General features: G+C 34.9%; 1 protein-coding gene and 2 long non-coding RNA genes across 3 annotated transcripts; 2 read left to right on the top strand and 1 right to left on the bottom strand.

Annotated features, from left to right (window-relative positions):
* The first annotated feature begins 574 nt into the window (after positions 1-574).
* On the top strand, positions 575-3,934 carry LOC114722701 (receptor-like protein 32). Its single transcript, XM_028908793.1, has one exon. The coding sequence runs from the start codon at positions 575-577 to the stop codon at positions 3,932-3,934; it is 3,360 nt and encodes a 1,119-aa protein (XP_028764626.1).
* Positions 3,935-17,713: 13,779 nt separating this feature from the next.
* On the top strand, positions 17,714-19,077 carry LOC114722676 (uncharacterized). The gene is made up of 2 exons (XR_003738180.1): positions 17,714-17,783; positions 18,698-19,077. It is a non-coding gene; the product is annotated as an uncharacterized LOC114722676 (long non-coding RNA).
* A 289-nt stretch (positions 19,078-19,366) lies between these two features.
* LOC114722703 (uncharacterized) lies at positions 19,367-20,874 on the bottom strand. The gene is made up of 2 exons (XR_003738181.1): positions 20,146-20,874; positions 19,367-19,800 (listed from the first exon to the last, which is right to left on the bottom strand). It is a non-coding gene; the product is annotated as an uncharacterized LOC114722703 (long non-coding RNA).
* Positions 20,875-22,090: the final 1,216 nt, after the last annotated feature.

Raw genomic sequence — 22,090 nt, forward strand, 5'->3', positions numbered from 1 at the left:
TTACAAAACAATATATGGAAGTAAAAGACTTGGCCGGGGGCTCCCTCGTAGTGACCATCACAATCAAGACAACGTAGGAATGGAAAATCATGCAAACTTACAAACTATGCTAAAAGCTTCTATGGGAAAATTAGGGTCTTGATGCCATGATGGGATGTATATCTCACTGTTGAGATTAAGAGACTTTGAAATTAACGTACGACTTAGAATCATTCAATTCTAATGCAAGTGATAGTGTATAAAAGAATAATGTGAAGTAAAGGGACTTGGCAGGGAGTCTTTAGTGGTGACCATCACAATCAAGACAACGTAAGAATATGGAATGGAAAGTCATGCAAACTTACAAATTACGCTAAAAGCTTATATGGGAAAATTGGGCTCTTGATGCCATGATGGGATGTATATCTGACCGTTGAGATTGAAGAGACTTTGAGATTAACGTATGACTTAGAATCATTCAATTCTAACGCAAGTGACAATGTATAAAAGAATACTGTGCTTTGATAAGGCAAAAAACAACCTTCACCTTCCTCATTTGATCATTAACAGAGAGGACTGGAGTCTCTTATATGCAATGAGGTCCATCCTAACCTTATGGCTTTTCTTGGTACCTTTCTGCATCATAAACTTGGGCATCAATATCTTTGTTGTGACTGGTAATTATATTAGCCATCAAAAATCTGCATTGCTTCATCTGAGGAACAACCTTGTATTCAACCCTTCCATGTCCGAAAAATTGGTTCATTGGAACCAAAGTCATGATTTCTGTCAATGGAGTGGAGTAACATGTGACAATAAGGCACATGTTATAGCTCTTGATCTTAGTGAAGAATCCATCTCTGGAGGACTTGACAATTCCAGCAGCCTCTTCAACTTGCAATTTCTGCAAAATTTGAACTTGGCTTATAATGAGTTTGATTCTGAGGTTCCTTCAGAGTTGCACAGGCTGAAAAACTTGAGGTATTTGAATTTGTCAAATGCAGGTTTTAAGGGTCAAATTCCAAATGAGATATCTTATCTGAGAAAGCTAGTTTTTCTTGATTTATCAACCTCACTTCACACTACAAAACTTGAAGAGACCAATAAGGCAAAGTTCTTGCAGAACCTCACAGAAATTAAAGAGCTATATCTTGATGGTGTGAAGATGTCTGTCAAGGGGAAGGAGTGGGGCCAAGCGCTATCTTCACTACAAAATCTTCAAATTGTTAGTATGTCTTCTTGTTTTCTCCTTGGACCTATTGATTCATCACTTGTAAAGCTTCAATCTCTCTCAGTTCTTCGGTTGAACAATAACAATTTCTCAAGCTCTGTGCCTGAGACCTTTGGTGGCTTAACCAACTTAACCACCTTGCATCTTAGAAACTGCAATTTGATTGGGATGTTCCCAAAACAAATCTTCCAGATATCCAACTTGCAGGCCCTTGATTTGTCAGATAATCAAAATCTTCAAGGCTCTCTACCATATTTCCAGCATAATGTATTTCTCCGCTCATTAAACCTTAGCCGTACATGTTTCTCAGGGCAACTACCAACTTCTATTCACAATTTGAGGATGGTGTCTTCATTGGATCTGTCAAACTCCAAATTCCATGGTAGGCTTCCCAATTCTATTTCAGAATTGACTTCACTTGTTCATCTAGACTTGTCATTCAACAACTTCACTGGTTCTCTTCCATTTTTCAATATGTCAAAGAACCTTTCATATCTATCTATCAATAACAATAGCTTAGAGGGTGAAGTTCCATCTTTTTATTTCAAGGGCCTTGAAAATCTTATCTTTATTGATTTAGGTCGCAATTTTCTCAATGGGAGTGTTCCATCATCTCTTTTTACACTTCCATCTTTGCGTGGACTGAGTCTTTCTCATAATAAATTTGAGGGTCTGTTGGATGAATTTCCAAATGCTTCTTCTTCCCCATTAGAGTTCCTCGATATCAGTGGGAATAATTTACAAGGGCATATTCCTCGGTCTATCTTTCATCTCAAAAAACTAAGTTTCATTGAGTTTTCCTCAAACAAGTTCAATGGAACCATATGCTTGGATATGTTCAAAAGCATGGAAAATTTGGCGACATTAGATCTCTCTCATAACAACTTGCTAGTTGATGGAAATTTAGTTTCTAACCAAAGTCATCAGTCACCATTCCCTAAATTGAGCAACCTCATGTTGGCTTCTTGCAAGTTGAGCGAGTTTCCAAGATTTCTCAGACATCAATCCAATTTGTTGTACCTTGACCTATCCAGCAACCAAATTCAAGGAACAATACCCAATTGGATTTGGAGGTTTCATTCATTGGTTTTCCTAAATCTTTCCAACAATTTTCTAACAGATTTGGAAGGTCCTTTTCAAAACATTAGCTCCAATTTGTTTTCTCTTGATCTTCATTCCAACCGACTCAAAGGCCCAACTCCCATACTTCCAAAAAATGTGTTCCATTTGGACTACTCAAGCAATCAGTTCAGCTTAATTGACCCACCAGATATCGGTAACCATATCCCTTTCGCAACTTCTCTCTCCCTTGCAAATAATAGTTTTCAGGGGAAAATCCCAGAATCCCTCTGTAACATGTCTTCTCTTCGAATGCTTGATCTTTCTGATAATCAATTCAATGGTTCCATTCCTGAGTGTTTGATAAGAATGAGTTCAACTCATAGGGTGTTGAATCTAGCTGGAAACAACCTCATAGGCCATATTTCAGACACATTTTCAACTTCTTGTGCCCTCCAATTCTTAGACCTAAATGAAAATTTCTTGAGTGGTAAAATCCCAGCATCTTTGGTTAATTGCCTTAAACTGCAAGTCATAAACCTCGGAAACAATCAATTGACGGATAGATTTCCGTGTTTCTTAGGGAACATACCCACCCTAAGAGTCATTATTCTCAGGTTAAATAGATTTTATGGGAGCCTTGAATGTCCAAGTACCAATGGAAAGTGGAAGGCACCTCAAATTATTGATGTGGCGTCAAATAATTTAAGTGGTGTTCTACCTGTTGCACTTTTGCAAAGTTGGAAATCATTGATGACGCCTGATGAAGATGATAGCAAATCAAAGTTGGGCCAATTGTATATTGACATCTATGACAACATTAATCTCATGGACGTCAACGTTGGAATATCCTCTGTGAACAAAGATCTTGCATTGGAGCTAGCCAAAATTATAGCAGTAGAATCACAATTTGTGATCAATAGCATATTCTTTGATGTCAATGCATATGATTTTGGTCGTCGTAGCTACTTGGATTCAGTGACAATTGTCAACAAAGGAAGACAACTAAAGTTGGTCAAGATTTTGGTCGCCTTTACTTCCTTGGATTTCTCATCCAATCATTTTGAAGGGCCAATACCAGAGGAAATTATGAATTTCAAAGCACTTCATGCATTGAACTTGTCAAAGAATGCTTTTTCAGGTAATATTCCTTCATCTGTAGGAAACTTGAAGCATCTTGAATCATTAGACTTGTCAATGAACTCTATTAGCGGGAGAATTCCATCAGAACTAGCAAGTTTAAATTTCCTTGCAGTTCTCAACCTCTCCTATAATCATCTGATAGGGCCAATCCCAACAGGCACTCAAATTCAGTCATTTGAGGCTGATTCCTTCAAAGGAAACAATGGTTTATGTGGGCCTCCATTGATACAAAATTGCAATTTTGATGATGTACCAGGATTGTTGACCCCGACATCGTCATCCAAAACATCTGATGAATCAAATCATGGCAGTGACATTGATTGGAATTTCTTAAGTGCTGAATTGGGATTTACTTTTGGCCTTGGTATTATTATCTTTCCCATTATTTTTTGTCATCAATGGAGGTCTCGATACTTCAAATATGTAGACGACATGCTGTATAAGGTTATCCCTCAGATTGATTTCACATATGAACACCGTGGAGGGCAAACTTATAGATCCTTAAGGTGGAAACCTTTCTGATTTTTAGCTGAACAAGGGGAAAGAGCATGCAATTTCTTTTCTTTTTTTTGCTTTTCTAATATCAAGAAGAGATGAATAATTAGTTCTCTTAGAGAAGTCAGAAGTGCAATAAAGCTGGTTTTTCGATTTACAATTGCTTCTTCTTGTTTTTTTTTTTTGGCAACAATTTACAATGCAATTTGAACCCTTAGTTCTTCCAAGTATTATATTTAGTTTTATGAGTATGCGCGTTAAGCATAAAATTAATGAGGCTATAGTGAAATGTGAGGACTTGAAATATAGTATTTTGTATTTTTCTTTGTTTATCAAGCTTTCTCAAAGTTTAATATTACCTTATGTTCTAAATATAAGAATTAGTTGAAAATTCAATTTGAATCTAAATATATGACCTTAATCTACATTATTTTTCATATTTATTCATTTCTCTCAAAATAATCTCTATGATGATGATTATACATGTTAAAAGGTTTTTATTTTAATACACATGATTAATAAAAGTATTTTAAAAATACAATACATATTTATTATAAATAATTAACCTAACTAATCACACAAAATGTCGTCATTGAAAATGTGACTTTCAACAGTGACATTAAGAGTTGCTGTTGAAATTCTTACTGTCAACGATGACTATTATCTGCAACTCCTAATATTGCTTCTAAAAGTATGCCTTTAGAGGTGACCTAATGCCTGTTTGGGTCAGCGTTTGTTGGTCTAAACATGGCTTAAGTTTAACAAAGCCTGATTGAAGATCGATTCATTGTTTGGAATGGCTTATAACATATTGAGCGTATTGGAAATAAGCTGGCTGACCGTGTGATGTAAATTAAGCCAAGAAGAAGAGCTTTTTTTTTTTAAGTTTGAAAAGCTTAATTCAGGACCGTTCTGCAACCAAAGTCATCGAAGACGCCGAGCCCAGCCACTGAAGATGCCATGCCTTACACTTTCCATTCAGCTACTAAAAGTTGATTGGCAACTCCATCCATCACCACCGCCTTCTTTTATTGTGGATAAGCTCCCGCAACATCATCTATGAAACCATAGTCGAGTTCCACAAATCCGTGTAAATGTAACTGAAATCTGAGGGTTTGAAGATGACCATGTTGATTTGGTTAGGAATATGGAAATATCGAAGGCGATTACAAGAGCGAAAACCATGTCCCATATGCAAGGAGGAGTTCAAATGAGGAGGAGATGCAGGCAAATTACCTTGCGACCATTTCTTTTGCTTCGAATGTATCCATGTTTGGCTCAACATTGACCAAAATGATACTTGCCCTGTTTGTCATCGCTGCTTGTCTTCTCAGAATTTCCAATCACCTAGAATCGCAATCCCATCCCCATGTACAATTCTTGATAGCCCCTGGGAATATTTCTTCTTTCCTCCTGCGCCCATTCTTACAGAGTGACGTCTTATTTCACTCTATATTTAAAATATTTTTTTATAATTTTTTTAAAGTTTTAAAATTTAATTCACCTATTAAATTTCATTTCTTCATATTAAATTAATTTAAATTTATTGTATTATGTTAAATTATTTTTTAAATCGTGTTTTATTATTTATTAAAACTCATACTTATATTGGTAATTTTACAAACAAACTTATTTTTATTTAATCATAATCCAAATAACCTTTTACTGATTTTACTTTTACAAACTAACTTTTTAAAACTATAATCTAAACACAATTCAGCTTATCCTGTAAGACCTCACATAATTATATCAATATACGCCATAAAATATTTAATTTAAAAGTCCATACATATTTTTAATACTGCAATTAAGTCAAAATTTCAAAACATTTCTAACATAACTTAACAACATAAACTATTAGTCTTATAGTCATGGCAAATAAAAATATAACATAGCATGTGCTTGAGGAGCACAAAAGCCTTCACGGCTCACTCCATTGGTGCCTTCCCTTGCCTACTAGATCCTTCGCCTGAAAAATTGTTAATATAGGGGGTGAGATCTAACGTCTCAGTAACTACTGAAATTCTAACCTATACAAGCAAATCATATATGATAAACCAAAAATCTGTTTATATGTGTGTATATAAATATATTAAAAATCACGGATTTGAGACATCCAATTCAATTTCATTTTTTTTCCCAACAATATACCAATATCATTTTTCTAATATATCCAAAAAATAATGCAATATGCTGCCTCCCTTATATCACCGTCCACCCTTATACCGCTGACTGGAGCCATAGGCTAACACATAGTCCGATAGGAACTAATCCATTTTACTGAATTATTCCAAGCTCACCGATACTAGAGATATATCCGGCCAAAGATATAGAGCTCAAGCTCGGACTATGGCTCCCCTCCTTTGTGAATAGGGAGGTGTCACATGTCCCACAGCTCCAATGAATTCCCGGCCAAAGGAAAACATGGAAGAAGGGGCCCTGACAAGTGCCATCCACTGTGCACCGAGTGATGGCATACCACGTGGTAATTTTATATCCATGCAATCTCCTTCTATCCTTAGCCCAACAATGCATGTCAGATGCCAATGTTACATCATAAATACTTCCTCAAATATATTAAAAATAAGATAGCAATAAAACTTATATACCATTTAATAGCAATTCATGATAATTTCATAGCTATTAATATATTTAAATATTGATCATAATTACTAGCAACAAATCTTAATAAAATCATGTAACATACCAAAACATTTATTTTACAAAATCATAATATTATATTTCAGGAATATAATAATTAGTAAATCCACAATATAATCATACACAATTCACATGTACAAGAAAGAATTTTCAGAGTTACCTGGTACTCTTTAGCTTACAAATATTCACACAAAGATTACTCCAAAATCCTCAAGTCTACAAAATTGCACATAAATATTTATTAACATAAACTCAAACTACTCCAAAGCTACTCTAAAATTCTAAGACTACCCTCTAAACCAAAATTACATAAATATATTAACTCTCCCAAATCTAGGCATTTATAATAGATATTATTTTGAAAAATAATTTACATATAAGGCTATTTAAATTTAACAAAAGTATATATATATATTTTTTAATTATAAACAAACTGTAGCTTTATTTAATTTCACAAAATTCTCAATTTATAATTTTTCAAGCCTTCAAAAATTATTTCAAAAATATATTTAACTTATTCAATATTTAAACCGATTAAAACATCAATAATATATTAAATAACTCAAATAAATTATTTAACTCAAATTTAATCGGTAAAAACATATTACAAGTCTAAATAACAAACTTTTCAACTAAAATCTTAGTTTAAAATTCTCAAAATAATCATTAAACAAAAATAAACCGATTAAAATTCCTTAATAATGGATCTTTAAATTTCTACGGTCATATATTGTCAAAACTCCATATTTACTCTATACTCAAACGGTAAAATTTTCTCTAAACATGATAATGAAACTAATAATATAAAGATATAAATATATAGGAAATATTCATAAAGAAAATATGATAACAAGAAGTAGTTTTGTGTACCTAAATGATCTCCAAAACCGTCAGGTACTCTGCAATTTAGCTCTCTCTCTCTTTCCTCTCAGCTTCTCACTCTCTTCTCTCTTCCTTCACTCTCTTCCTCCTCCGTCTCCTCTCCCCCTCTTTTATCCTATTTTCCCTTCCACCATCCAACTACCCTATTCCATTTTTTCCATCTTTCATTAAATGCTACTCCCCCCAATTTCTTCCTTTTGTCAAATGTTCCCAGCTTTCCACCGAAAGCTGTTTCTTTTTTTTTTTAATAAATTTAATAATAATAAAATATTATTTTATTTAATTTAATAAATATTTTTTTAAAATATATTTTTTTTTAATATTTTTTTTTGTATGTTACAATTCTTCCCACCTAAAAAGAATTTTGTCCCCAAAATTCGATACACGAAGAGAAAGAGTTTACTTCAAGCAGCAGACACAAACAAATATCTATACTACACATCAAAGCACCACAAGTACAATAAGTACAAGTACAAGTATACCATAATACAATCACCAAACTAACACAACACTAACTCTTCCTAATCAAACAAGTTAGGAAAATCACGCCGCATTCGCTCTTCGGTTTCCCAGGTGGCATCTCCAGGAGACATTCCTTTCCAGAAAACCTTAAGTAACCGAATAGTTTTATTCCGAAGTTGCTTATCCTTAACGTCCAGAATGCGTTCAGGTTCGGCCTTGAAAGTAAGATTCTCTTGTAACTCGATCTCTTCAGGCTCGATCACATGAGATGGATCTGGGTGGTACTTCTTGAGTTGTGACACGTGGAATACATTATGAATGTTGGCCAGTTGTGGAGGTAGGGCAATTCTGTAAGCCACTGGTCCTACTCTCTCCAAAATTTCATAAGGACCTATGAAACGGGGAGTGAGTTTCCTTGCTCGAATTGATCTTCCAATACCCGTCATCGGTGTGACTCTTAGAAATACATGGTCTCCTACCATGAATTCCAATGGTCGTCTTCTCCTATCTGCATAACTTTTCTGTCTGCTTTGGGCAGTAAGCAACTTCTGTTGTATCATCTTAATCTTCTGAGTTGTGTAATCCACCAGTTCTGGACCTATCAAACTTCTCTCGCTCAACTCTGTCCAACAAAGTGGAGATCTACACTTTCTTCCGTACAATGCTTCATAAGGCGCCATCTGAATACTTGAGTGGAAGCTATTATTGTAAGCAAACTCTGCTAAAGGAAGGTGATCATCCCAATTTCCTTTTAATTCAATTGCACAAGCTCTTAACATGTCCTCAAGAGTCTGGATAGTTCTCTCTGTTTGTCCATCAGTTTGGGGATGGTAGGCGGTGCTAAACCTCAACCGTGTTCCCATGGCGTCTTGCAACGATCTCCAAAACCTTGAAGTGAACCGTGGATCTCGATCTGATATATACTCTTTGGTGTGCCATGTAATCGGACGATCTCCTTCACATAGATCTGTGCTAGCTTTTCCAAAGAGTAATTTGTCTTGATGGCTAGAAAATGAGCTGATTTAGTCAATCTGTCAACAATCACCCAAATAGCATCATGCCCTGATTGAGTTCTAGGAAGACCTGTGATAAAGTCCATGGAGATACTATCCCACTTCCATTCTGGAATCTCTAGATTTTGCAATAATCCTGGAGGCTTCTGGTGTTCAATCTTGACCTTTTGGCAAGTTAGACAACGAGAGACAAACTCAGTTACATCTTTCTTCATACTAGGCCACCACCAGTTTCGCTTTAGATCATGGTACATTTTGGTCACTCCAGGGTGGATAGTATATTTGCTTCTATGAGCTTCATCAAGTAGTAGCTTCTTTAACTCTTTATCATTGGGGAGGCACACTCTCGCTTTATATCTTAGTATCCCATCTTCACCAATATTAAACTTGGACTCTTTTCCTTGTTCAACTTCTTCTCTAACCCCTAGTAGATACTCATCCTCCAATGGGAAATTTTAATTTCCTTCCAAGTTGTACTCTCAATGGTTAGTGCTTTCATGGTAGCAACTAACCCAGACATTATATCAATAGGTGTACTTTGTACATCTTGCAGCAGGTTCCACTCCTTGACCATCAATTGGGCTGCATGGATAGATTTTCTACTTAAGGCATCTGCTACAACGTTTGCCTTCCCTGGATGATACTTTAGCTCATAATCATAATCCTTAAGAAACTCCATCCACCTTCTTTGTCTCATGTTAAGTTCTTTTTGATCAAACAAGTACTTCAAACTCTTATGGTCGCTAAAAATTTCAAATTGCGAACCATAGAGATAGTGCCTCCAAATCTTCAATGCAAATACGACTGCTGCCAATTCCAAGTCGTGAGTAGGGTAGTTTTCCTCATGCGGCCTCAATTGTCGAGAAGCATAAGCAACTACCTTACCATTTTGCATTAATACAGCCCCAAGACCCTTCTTAGAAGCATCAGTATACAAAGTAAAAGACTGTGTAGGGTCTGGAATCACAAGTACCGGTGCAGTGGTCAACTTGGTCTTTAAAGTCTGAAAGGCTGCTTCACATTTCTCAGTCCAAACAAACGGTTGGTCCTTTTTAGTTAGTCTGGTTAAGGGCATAGCTATCTGCGAAAAGCCTTTAATGAATCTCCTATAGTAGCCTGCCAGTCCAAGAAAGCTTCTATTTCTGTGACACTTTGTGGTCTGTCCCATTTAACACTGCATCAATCTTACTAGGGTCCACTGATACACCTTCAGCTGATACAACATGACCCAAGAATTTTACTTCTTTGAGCCAAAACTCACACTTTGACAACTTTGCATAGAGTTTGTGTTCCCTTAACACTTGCAGCACAATTCTAAGATGCTGTTTATGCTCTTCCTCATCCTTAGAATAAATAAGGATGTCATCAATAAAGATCACTACGAATTTATCCAAGTAAGGTCGGAAGATTCTGTTCATATAATCCATAAAGACAGCTGGAGCATTGGTTAACCCAAACGGCATAACAAGGAATTCATAGTGGCCATATCTTGTTCTAAATGCAGTTTTTGGGATGTCCTCAGATCTAACCCTTAATTGGTGATAACCTGACCTTAAGTCAATCTTAGAGAATATTGACGCTCCAGATAGCTGGTCAAGTAGATCATCGATCCTGGGCAAAGGGTACTTGTTCTTTATGGTTACCTTATTCAATTGGCGGTAATCAATGCACAGTCTCATGCTCCCATCCTTCTTCTTCACAAAGAGCACAGGCGAACCCCAAGGAGATACACTCGGCCTAATGAAGCCCTTTTCCAGCAACTCCTCGATCTGTTTCTTTAACTCTGCTAATTCTGATGGAGACATCCGATAAGGAGCTTTAGAGATAGGCTCGGTTCCAGGTACAAGATCAATGGAGAACTCCACTTCTCTCTCTGGAGGCAAACCTGTTATCTCCTCTGGAAACACATCCGGGAATTCACTCACCACTGCAATCTCCTCTACACCTTTTTCAGCTGTTGTGTGAATGGAGAAGAACACCATATAGGCTTGACAACCCTTTCGAATACACTTTTCAACTTGCACTAAAGACAGCAGTTGTGGCCCACTAGAACTGGCGAAGGCGACCGGTAAAGAAATGGTCTTCCTTCTACAATCTAGGATGGCGTCATTTGCCGACAACCAATCCATTCCTACAATCAGTCAATACCCTTAAGGGTAGACAAACAAGGTCTATAGTGGATGTTCTACCCTCAAATTCAATCATGCAATTCAAGCATGCTTTAGAAGTTTTCACCGAGGCTCCCGCCGGTGTAGAGACAATCACATCACAAGGCAATTCATACATATGCATACTTAGACGAGGCACATAATCATTAGATATAAATGAGTGTGTTGCACCAGAATCAAATAAAGCTTGAGTTTCAAAGCCTTGGAGTTTGAGAATACCTTTAATCAAATTAGGGAAGTGTCAGCTTCTTCTTGAGATAGTGCAAACACTCTTCCTGGGACTGCAGCTCTAGTATCATTGACACCTCGTGAGCCTTCCTCACAGAATCTGAAAATGTGGCCCGGTTTCCCGCACTTGAAGCAGATAATGCAATTTCCTTGATGCACCTTCCCACACTTGGCACACCTTTGACTATTGGCGGTGCTAGTGATAGGAGCTGTAGAACCCCTGTAAGAGCTCTGTCCCCCACTGACCTGACTCCTCGGAGGTCCATTGAATTGACTCCTCAAGGGTCCACTGAATTGACTCCTCGAAGGTCCACCAGATTGATTCCTCGAGGGCTGATTAAACCGCTTCTTGGAGTTGTTGAAGCTGTAAGTATTCTTCTTACTGATTCCTCCCGTAGGTCTCATGAATGGAACGGACCTTGTATAAGATTCTTTTCTCTTCTCAGCTTCTTCTTCTCTCATTCTTCTAGCAATGATTCGCAATTTGGTGCACATTTTTTCAAAATCATTAATCTCCAAGGGTGCTAGAGCTGTTCTTAATTCTGGCCTGGCCTTTTCCAGTAGCCTATCAGCCATCCATTTTGAGTCAGGTTGCGTCTGCGGATAAGTAATGTACTTAACTAACTCGAGAAATCGAGCAATGAAGTCTTCCTCATTTAGGTTCCCTTGCTTAAAGGCATAGAATTCTGCTTCTTGATCCGCTCTAAGGGCATTAGGAAAATAGTGTTGGAAGAATTTCTCCTTGAACCTTTCCCAAGTTATCTCTACACTTTCAAAAGGCTTGATGCTGTCCCACCACTTCCTTGCTGCCTTTTGTAACAGCTGCTCAGCAAGTTGCACTTTTTCCTGCGAGGTGCAGATTACTATTCTGAATATAGTCTCCAGCCTTTCGATCCATTCTTCAGCTTCAGATGGATTCAGCCTGCCCTCAAATTTAGGAGGATCGAACTTCCTAAAACTTTCCCAGAGCAGTGTGATACGCGCAAGGTCTTGTTGAGAATGTGCACTGCTACCACCTTTCGATTCAGTGCCTCTAAGGGTATCACCTATTGACTGGTGGTCACTGGGAGCTTCATCATCAACAGGGCCATTTTCTTCTTGATGACTATCACGTTGACCTTTGATTACCAGCAGCTCATCCTCTTGTCTCCTCACTCTTCGATCAATGCTCACAACATAATCTCGTAATTCTCGCAAAATAGCATCATTATCTTGACGAGAAGAAACATTTTGATGTGGAACTGGGGTAGAATTAGTCCTTCGAGTGTTCACCATTCTCCTTCCTATGTAGAATAGCACAGGGACACTAGGTAAACTAAGCAGCGTTACTAAAATAAACTTTTAATCTAAAAACTAAAGGGAAGTGCACATGTTATTATATTTAAATTGCCATGACCCCTAGCCATTTTTTTTTTTCAAACCTTTTGGGAAAATACTTTACATAAAAGTTAATTAAAAAGCCATGGAACGTTACAGCTCTGATACCAAAAATGTAACACCTCACATAATTATATCAATATACGCGATAAAATATTTAATTTAAAAGTCCATACATATTTTTAATACTGCAATTAAGTCAAAATTTCAAAACATTTCTAACATAACTTAACAACATAAACTATTAAAGTCTTATAGTCATGGCAAATAAAAATATAACATAGCATGTGCTTGAGGAGCACAAAAGCCTTCACGGCTCACTCCATTGGTGCCTTCCCTTGCCTACTAGATCCTTCGCCTGAAAAATTGTTAATATAGGGGGTGAGATCAAACGTCTCAGTAACTACTGAAATTCTAACCTATACAAGCAAATCATATATGATAAACCAAAAATCTGTTTATATGTGTGTATATAAATATATTAAAAATCACGGATTTGAGACATCCAATTCAATTTCATTTTTTTTCCCAACAATATACCAATATCATTTTTCTAATATATCCAAAAATAATGCAATATGCTGCCTCCCTTATATCACCGTCCACCCTTATACCGCTGACTGGAGCCATAGGCTAACACATAGTCCGATAGGAACTAATCCATTTTACTGAATTATTCCAAGCTCACCGATACTAGAGATATATCCGGCCAAAGATATAGAGCTCAAGCTCGGACTATGGCTCCCCTCCTTTGTGAATAGGGAGGTGTCACATGTCCCACAGCTCCAATGAATTCCCGGCCAAAGGAAAACATGGAAGAAGGGGCCCTGACAAGTGCCATCCACTGTGCACCGAGTGATGGCATACCACGTGGTAATTTTATATCCATGCAATCTCCTTCTATCCTTAGCCCAACAATGCATGTCAGATGCCAATAATGTTACATCATAAATACTCCTCAAATATATTAAAAATAAGATAGCAATAAAACTTATATACCATTTAATAGCAATCATGATAATTTCATAGCTATTAATATATTTAAATATTGATCATAATTACTAGCAACAAATCTTAATAAAATCATGTAACATACCAAAACATTTATTTTACAAAATCATAATATTATATTTCAGGAATATAATAATTAGTAAATCCACAATATAATCATACACAATTCACATGTACAAGAAAGAATTTTCAGAGTTACCTGGTACTCTTTAGCTTACAAATATTCACACAAAGATTACTCCAAAATCCTCAAGTCTACAAAATTGCACATAAATATTTATTAACATAAACTCAAAGCTACTCTAAAATTCTAAGACTACCCTCTAAACCAAAATTACATAAATATATTAACTCTCCCAAATCTAGACATTTATAATAGATATTATTTTGAAAAATAATTTACATATAAGGCTATTTAAATTTAACAAAAGTATATATATATATTTTTTAATTATAAACAAACTGTAGCTTTATTTAATTTCACAAAATTCTCAATTTATAATTTTTCAAGCATTCAAAAATTATTTCAAAAATATATATTTAACTTATTCAATATTTAAGCCGATTAAAACATCAATAATATATTAAATAACTCAAATAAATTATTTAACTCAAATTTAATCGGTAAAAACATATTACAAGTCTAAATAACAAACTTTTCAACTAAAATCTTAGTTTAAAATTCTCAAAATAATCATTAAACAAAAATAAACCGATTAAAATTCCTTAATAATGGATCTTTAAATTTCTACGGTCATATATTGTCAAAACTCCATATTTACTCTATACTCAAACGGTAAAATTTTCTCTAAACATGATAATGAAACTAATAATATAAAGATATAAATATATAGGAAATATTCATAAAGAAAATATGATAACAAGAAGTAGTTTTGTGTACCTAAATGATCTCCAAAACCGTCAGGTACTCTGCAATTTAGCTCTCTCTCTCTTTTCCTCTCAGCTTCTCACTCTCTTCTCTCTTCCTTCACTCTCTTCCTCCTCCGTCTCCTCTCCCTCTCTTTTATCCTATTTTCCCTTCCACCATCCAACTACCCTATTCCATTTTTTCCATCTTTCATTAAATGCTACTCCCCCCAATTTCTTCCTTTTGTCAAATGTTCCCAGCTTTCCACCGAAAGCTGTTTCTTTTTTTTTTAATAAATTTAATAATAATAAAATATTATTTTATTTAATTTAATAAATATTTTTTTAAAATATATTTTTTTTTAATATTTTTTTTTGTATGTTACATATCCAAATTAACTTTTATCTAATCTTATTTTTTTAAAATTCAGATTAAAGATAAATTATTTTTTTCATCATCAATCCAATGGTTCCCTAATGTTGCTACTGAAAAGGGCTTTTAGCAAAGTACCTAATTTTAGCAGCGACTCACGTGTCTCTGCAAAAAGTCTATTTTAACTTTGTATTATTATTTTAAGTTTCTGAAAAAAAACTATTATATATAGACAATAATTTTGTTCATTAATATGATTTGTTATGACAAAATAAAGTATTTTCACATGTTATTGTGTTAGAAAGAGAGAGAAAGAGAGGGTTAGAGAGATAATATGGAGTGTGTGAGAGTAAGAGAGAGGGAAGGAGGAAGGAATAAATGTGTGTATGAAAGTGAGATATTATAATTATATGTGTGAGGGAGAGTTAAACAAGCATGATAAAATTTATAATTAAATTTTATTATTATTTATATACTATTTCCATATTTCAAATCATACATATATAATATAATAACTTGAATAATTAAAAATAAAAAAATATACAACAAATAATATTGTATAAATTATATTTTTAATCAAAAATAGATATTATAAATAAATATTTTAATCAAATAAGAAAATTAATTATAAATATTTGATAATAGTATTATTATTTAATAATATTTAATATGATAGTCTTTAGGCTAAAGGACACTGAAAGTCTATTTCAATATTTTATTACTAGTATATATATTTTTTAATTTTGCAACAATTATCACTAGATTCATTCCAACTTAATGGCAAAAAGAAGGCACGTAAAAGGAGGAGGTCAAAAGTTCGAACCATGAAAGAGCTATATTTAAGGTGATAATATCCAGTTAGTGATATGGCACGTCAAGGTAGGGACATGTGGCATAGGCAAGGTGGCAATCAAGTGACTTTTTTGTCGTCGCTGAAGGGTCTTTTAGTAGCGACTTTTGTGTTGCTGTTGAATGGTCTTTTAGCGGCAATTCACTTTGTCGCCACTAATAAGTTTCAATAACAATCACTATGGCAATGATTGGGCCACAAATTTTTGTCACCGCTAAAAACTTTCGGCTGCACTTTTATTACCGTTCAAAGTTAATTTTTTTTGTAGTGAATTATCATCACACATGGTCTATTCTTTTCTAAACCAAATATTTCCAATTGCTCCTTCAAACTCGTATCCATAAATATTGAATTTTCATGTCTTTGTACATGGCACAAAATCAACATTCAAACTTTGTTTTGGAGAATAAAAAGAAGAGATGAAGAAGAGCTCAATTCTCTTAAAGTTTGATATACATTGAAGTTGTTAAAATGAGACGTCAAGTAAATTTTAGATGGTTCCTAAATTCAATGATAGTGTACCATACAAATTTTGAACCGGACAAAAGTTATTTTTATATTTCTGTTTACACAATGTATATTTTCTTAGATGTTATGGTAAAAATTCTTTGTCTATACAATATTATGGTAGAAATTCTAAGACTCGCATATAATATGTTGTCCTATTTATACTGGATAAAATAAAAAAAGTTAATATAAAATGAGATGTACTTCCCCTATTTTTGCCTGTAGGAATAAATTAATATAAATACTGTTAATAATGTCCTATGCTTTTCTCCTTAGGAGATACTACCTCCGATTTTTAATATTAAAATTAGTTTGAATTTTAATTTGGTCCTAAATATAAGATCCCAATTCATTTTATCTCTCATACTTATCCATTATTCCCAAGATAGTCCTTGTAGTAGTTGCACATGTTACATGTTTCATCAAATTTTAGTTCTAACTAATACACATGATTAGTAAAGGTATTTTAGGAAGATAACATCCATTTATTACAAATAAATAATTTAATAAATTTTTTTAATATACTCAAATTAGTTAACTAATTTTTAAATTAAGAATCGAAAGTAGTAAAATATCACTAGATGCTTCTAGTAGGCTTTGGTTACATAATTAACTAAGATGCAAAATTCCATAGCATTAATGTTCATTGTGAGAGTAGGATACAGACATACCTGTGTGTGTATTAATTATTTTGAACGTTTGATCAATTTTAATCAAGAAATATGACTACTTTTTGCTTTTGGCTAAAGCTTATAATCAGATCAAGTGTGAGTCCAAAAAAAAAAATAATAAGATCAAGTGGTGTAAGCGGCTAGTAGTTAACGAATCAAATAATAGTTGTTGTGTTTATGCATTAATCAAATTATAAGGGGTAAATTTTTAACGCTTAGAATATGGCATTTGGTAAAGTAAAGACGCACGACCATTGTTGAATACACTCCTTGTGCGAGAAATTCTTACATGAACCTGGTCTGCCACACCATTTGTACTTTACCATATTCCGAATTCAAAGGTTTACAAGCTAACAACTCAGCTAATTTTAATCCTAGTTGGCTGATGATTCCCTTGCTCCTAATCAATTCAATTTTTTTTTCCAAACAAATAAATAAACCTCTAAATTCTGGGAAAAAAACTCGTCACCAAGGTTCAATGGAGAAATTGAAGGGGTTGAAGAAGTATGCCCTAGCCCAGCCTTCCAAAATCTTCTTTGCCAATGGGGAGTATGTGGCGTTGCCGTCGGAGAGTCCTTAGCATCACTAGTGAAGAGTCCGTAGCTTTTCTGCATCTTTGATTTTAGTTTCACTTCTGGCATGCGTTCTTCCTATGCCATCTCTCACGGCACACGTTCTTCATCATCTGTCGCACGTTGTGGCACGTCTCCTTTAGAGTTGGTCTTGGGTAAAGAAGGTTCGTGGCCATGGACGGCATCCTCAAACTCTAGGTCTCTATCGTTGCCTGGAAGGGACAAATATCATAGGTTCTGAAACTTCTATCTTTTATCTTTGTGGTACTACTAGTCTAGCTTGTTCACAAACTGATGTTCATGTCTCTATATTTGAATGGCAATTCCAAGTATTATATCAAGTTTTTCTTTTTCCCTCTACATGGATAAATGGACCACCTTGGGATGAAGACATGGTTTATTGTTAGGGAAGAGAGCAAGAGCTTTCAGTTGTAAGTTAAACGGAAGATATTTATGGGCGGAAAGGTCTTGTTCTGTATTGACGTAGAGTTAGTGGTGTCCATTTAATTAATTCCTTCTTATGGGAAAATGTTTGATGGGAAATTAGTGTTAGATGTATAAGCTATACGTATGATTTGCTACATATTTTGTGACTGTTCCATTAAACCCATCCTAGTCAGACCCAATGTTTAAGAAATAGACAATGTTTATGCATAATATTATGTTATGATATCCTTTTCAGGTTTATGCATAATTCTTTATCATAATAAGTTTGTCATATTATAAAAAGCTAAGTTTTTTTAGACAATCCACTACATAGTTACTCACCTTAAGTTTCCTTTCATTAATCGTGTCAGCACAGGAATCTATGGTGATTAGATTTTCCTCTTTCTTTGCTATTTCTTTCTTATTTAGTGGTTTCTTGCGAACCTACATCGGTGGTGTTATGTCAAAATGCAGTTTGCTCAAGTAACTAAAGACATTTGTTAGGCAGTAGTCTAATTTATAATGAAATGATGGTATGCACTATCAAAATGAAAAGAAAGCCAGTTGAATGTTCAAATGTTCTTGCGAACCTGCTTTGTGCTTATTGAAATTACTTAACGTGTTCAAATTGCTAGATCTCTAGTTAGTATATCACTGCTCTGATATTATAATTCCCTAATGCGATGCTGGTCTTTTTCAGACTTGAATATTCAAATGGCCAGTTGCACAAGATAGAGTTCTCACTAATTCTGAAGGGTTAGAAGACAATTGGCTCTTGATAGAAGTGTAGCTTTGGATGTGGTGAGGAAGAGGCACTTTTTCATATTTTTAGAGAATGTCTCAGAGCTCGTGCTTGCTGGTATAGAATTGTTGGGGAAGCGATTGGTCCAAATCAGTGGTGGAATGATGAAGAGTACAGGGATGAAGATTTCTGAATGTAGATTTGTCGGCTAGGAGAGCTCTCTAGTTTGACTTTGTTTTTTTCAATGTATTATTCAGTGCCAGGTGAATGTAAATACAAATATGTTATTAGAAGGCTAATCGGGCAGATGTAATTAATTTTTTAAGAAAATAAGCTGCAAATGTTATTTCATCTTATGCTTTTGACTTTGTATTATTACTTTCCATTAGTGGTTATTAATAATTTTGCTTTGACAACCATAGCGTGTAACTTGTGATAGGCAATTACTTGCAGGGGATGAAGTTTTATTATGCTGATTGTGTTGCTCTGTTTTCAAAACCATAGCCAATAGTTTGCATCGGTTTTATTATATGAAGTTGCCACATATATCCCATCTCCTATGAGATGTACACCTACATATATAAAAAACTGTCATAAGTCTACCATCATATACCATGTTAAACCTGCACAAATAAGCATAGATGTAAAGTAATAGTGACAAGCGTAAACAAACTTCATTCATTCAATTTGATATAGGTTCCAAGCTAAGACTGGCTCTTACAAGCAAACTAGTAAAGAAAATACAACCATACACAACCACAATCATCCCAACAAGGTATTGAACTTCTTCCCGTTCTAGTGTCGCTATGTACAAGACCCTCAAACCAAGACTTCAAAAAATATTTTCAAGCCCGAAGTTCAAAGGCCATTTATAAAAGCTGATAATAAATATTAACTTGACTCTAATTATCATCAAATAAGCAATTTTCTAAAACAAGATTTTCATAGCTTCTATGATTGTATTATTCATTTGAGACTTGCTCCTTGTCTAAACGAATCTCCTTCATGAGTCTTCATAATTCCACCAATATCAACTTTACTTGATGCCATTGGATGCTGGCTTCAACAAATGTTCTGCGTATCCTGCACTTTGACAATCGAAAATCAAATATTACGAATTTGTCCAAATCTTTATTACCAAAATTTGGTAGAAAAATGAAGCAGAATAATATTTACAGAAAGTTCATATGCTGAGAAATTTATTCCTACACCGAAGGCGAGCTATATCAAGAATTTATATGAATTTTGTTACACCCATTCAATACAACAAACTTATATTATATCCAGCAAAGATACAAAAAACTTAGATTGCACGAAAATGTATATTGATTTTGACATGACTAATGATTTTTTTATGAAGGCAATGATAATGATGCCATGCATTCCAATGACCAAATTACCAAATGAATAAAGAACTTGAGGTTCTACCTAAATATTGGTGGATGAATGTGATTTTCCGTTAGCCCCAAGTTTTTATCCGCCAAACCCCTCAAGGCTCCCAAGTAATATGTCCTGCATAGCCGGCGCAGTAGAAAAACGAATTGCATAGAAGGGGAAAGAAGAGCGGGAGAACACCTAAGGGAAGAAATCGATCTTAGATTCAGGCCATCTCACTGGGCAACGCCTCCTCATAGTCGCAATCTCAAAATTTCGAGGCCTTCATTGGCTCGGGTCGCCGAGTACAGGGAAGTCACCGGGAGAGGATGCGCCGAGGGGAGTCAGGGTTCTCCATGGTTTGTCGAGTCCCTTTTTTTTTTTTTTTTGTTAATTTCAGAAGTTGAAATAAATTATTTCCTCCAGAAATTGAATCAAACTCATTTGCCAACCAGTAGCGCCGCAAAGATAAAAGAGAAGTTCCAGCACCTGCGATATTTGTCCCTTCCAAGCATCGGTGGAGACCTAGAGTTTGAAGATGCCATCCACGGCTACAAACCTTCTTTACCCAAGACCAATTCTAAACAAAAAGGTGACAGAAGGTGCGACAGTTGATGAAGAGTGCGTGCCGAGAGAGATGCCGTAGGAAGAACGCGCACTAGAAGCGAAACTGAAATTGAAGATGCAGCAAAGTTGCGGACTCTTAGCCGGCAACGCTACAGACTCTCCGGCGGCAACGCGACATACTCCTCGTTGGCGAAGAAGATTTTGGAAGGCTAGGCTAACCCCGGGCTTCCATTTGGTGTTCTGGACAATCTGGACGGTTCAGATTTAATCTAAACGGTTCAGATTTAATCTGGACGGTTTAGATTTAATATTATTAAATAATTATTTTAAAATTAGAAAAAATTATATTTTTAAAAAATGATAGTTAAGAAATTATCTTTATTTTTTATTCTCTACCTATTAAAATAATTATTTTTAAAAAATAAAAATAAAAATAAAAATAAATCTGGACTGTCCAGATCAGATATGGACGATCCAGATAAGTGATGAGCACCCAATGCAAATCCGGCTAACCCCTTCAATTTCTCCCTTTGAACCTCGGACCCTTATTTATTTGTTTAGAAAATAAAATTTGAATTGATTGGGGCTGCTTAATCATCTGTCAACTAGAATTAAAATTAGCTGAGTTATTAGCTTATGGTTGATCATATAAAAAATGACGTGGTAGACCAGGTTCAGCTAAGAATTTTTCAAGAAAGATATGTTATACACAGGTACGTTATATTCACATATTATAATTACATTCACTTAAATTTTTCAAACATGATTTTTTAATCAAAGTTCCCATTAACCTATAGCCTATAAGCCCATACGCGCAACTGGCAACTCCCGCGCTGAGGAATTCTTAGGTACTCTCAGAGTACCACGTAACCTGTACGCTGACCAATAATATGATGCCATGTGAAGTAATTTTATCCCATCTGTCAGCTGACATGTTAGCTCCCCACCCACCCTAATATTTTAATAAATTCTTATAGAAATCCGTGTCCTTTTTTAATCTTTTATATTGTCTCTCATGTACGTCCCTTGTTCAGCACCCATTCAGCTATTCCCTCTCTCTCATTCAGGCGTGTCACTCTGACCCTCCGACCGTCCTTCTCCGATGCTCCTCTTCCCTCATTCACACTTATATTGCAAAGTTTTAAGATGATTTCTTTTTCATTGCACAAATTTTATTTACCTTTATATCTATATAAAAAATATATAATTATAATTTTATATATTAAAATCAAGTAACATGTTAAAATAATTATATACCAAAATTATAATTCTAATTATATAATTTTATGAGTCTCTTGCATTTTATGCAAGCATTTAAATTATTGCAATTCCCAACAAATTTTTAAGTTAGGCTAGATTTTTTGAATTTACATTTTAGTTATGTTGTTTAAATTCATATAGCATATTTTAGTCCACTAGTTTTTATTTCTCC

This window comes from Neltuma alba, unplaced genomic scaffold, assembly GCF_004799145.2.
Source record: "Neltuma alba isolate B1F8T4 unplaced genomic scaffold, ASM479914v2 tig00012103_pilon, whole genome shotgun sequence".
NCBI lineage: Eukaryota > Viridiplantae > Streptophyta > Magnoliopsida > Fabales > Fabaceae > Neltuma > Neltuma alba.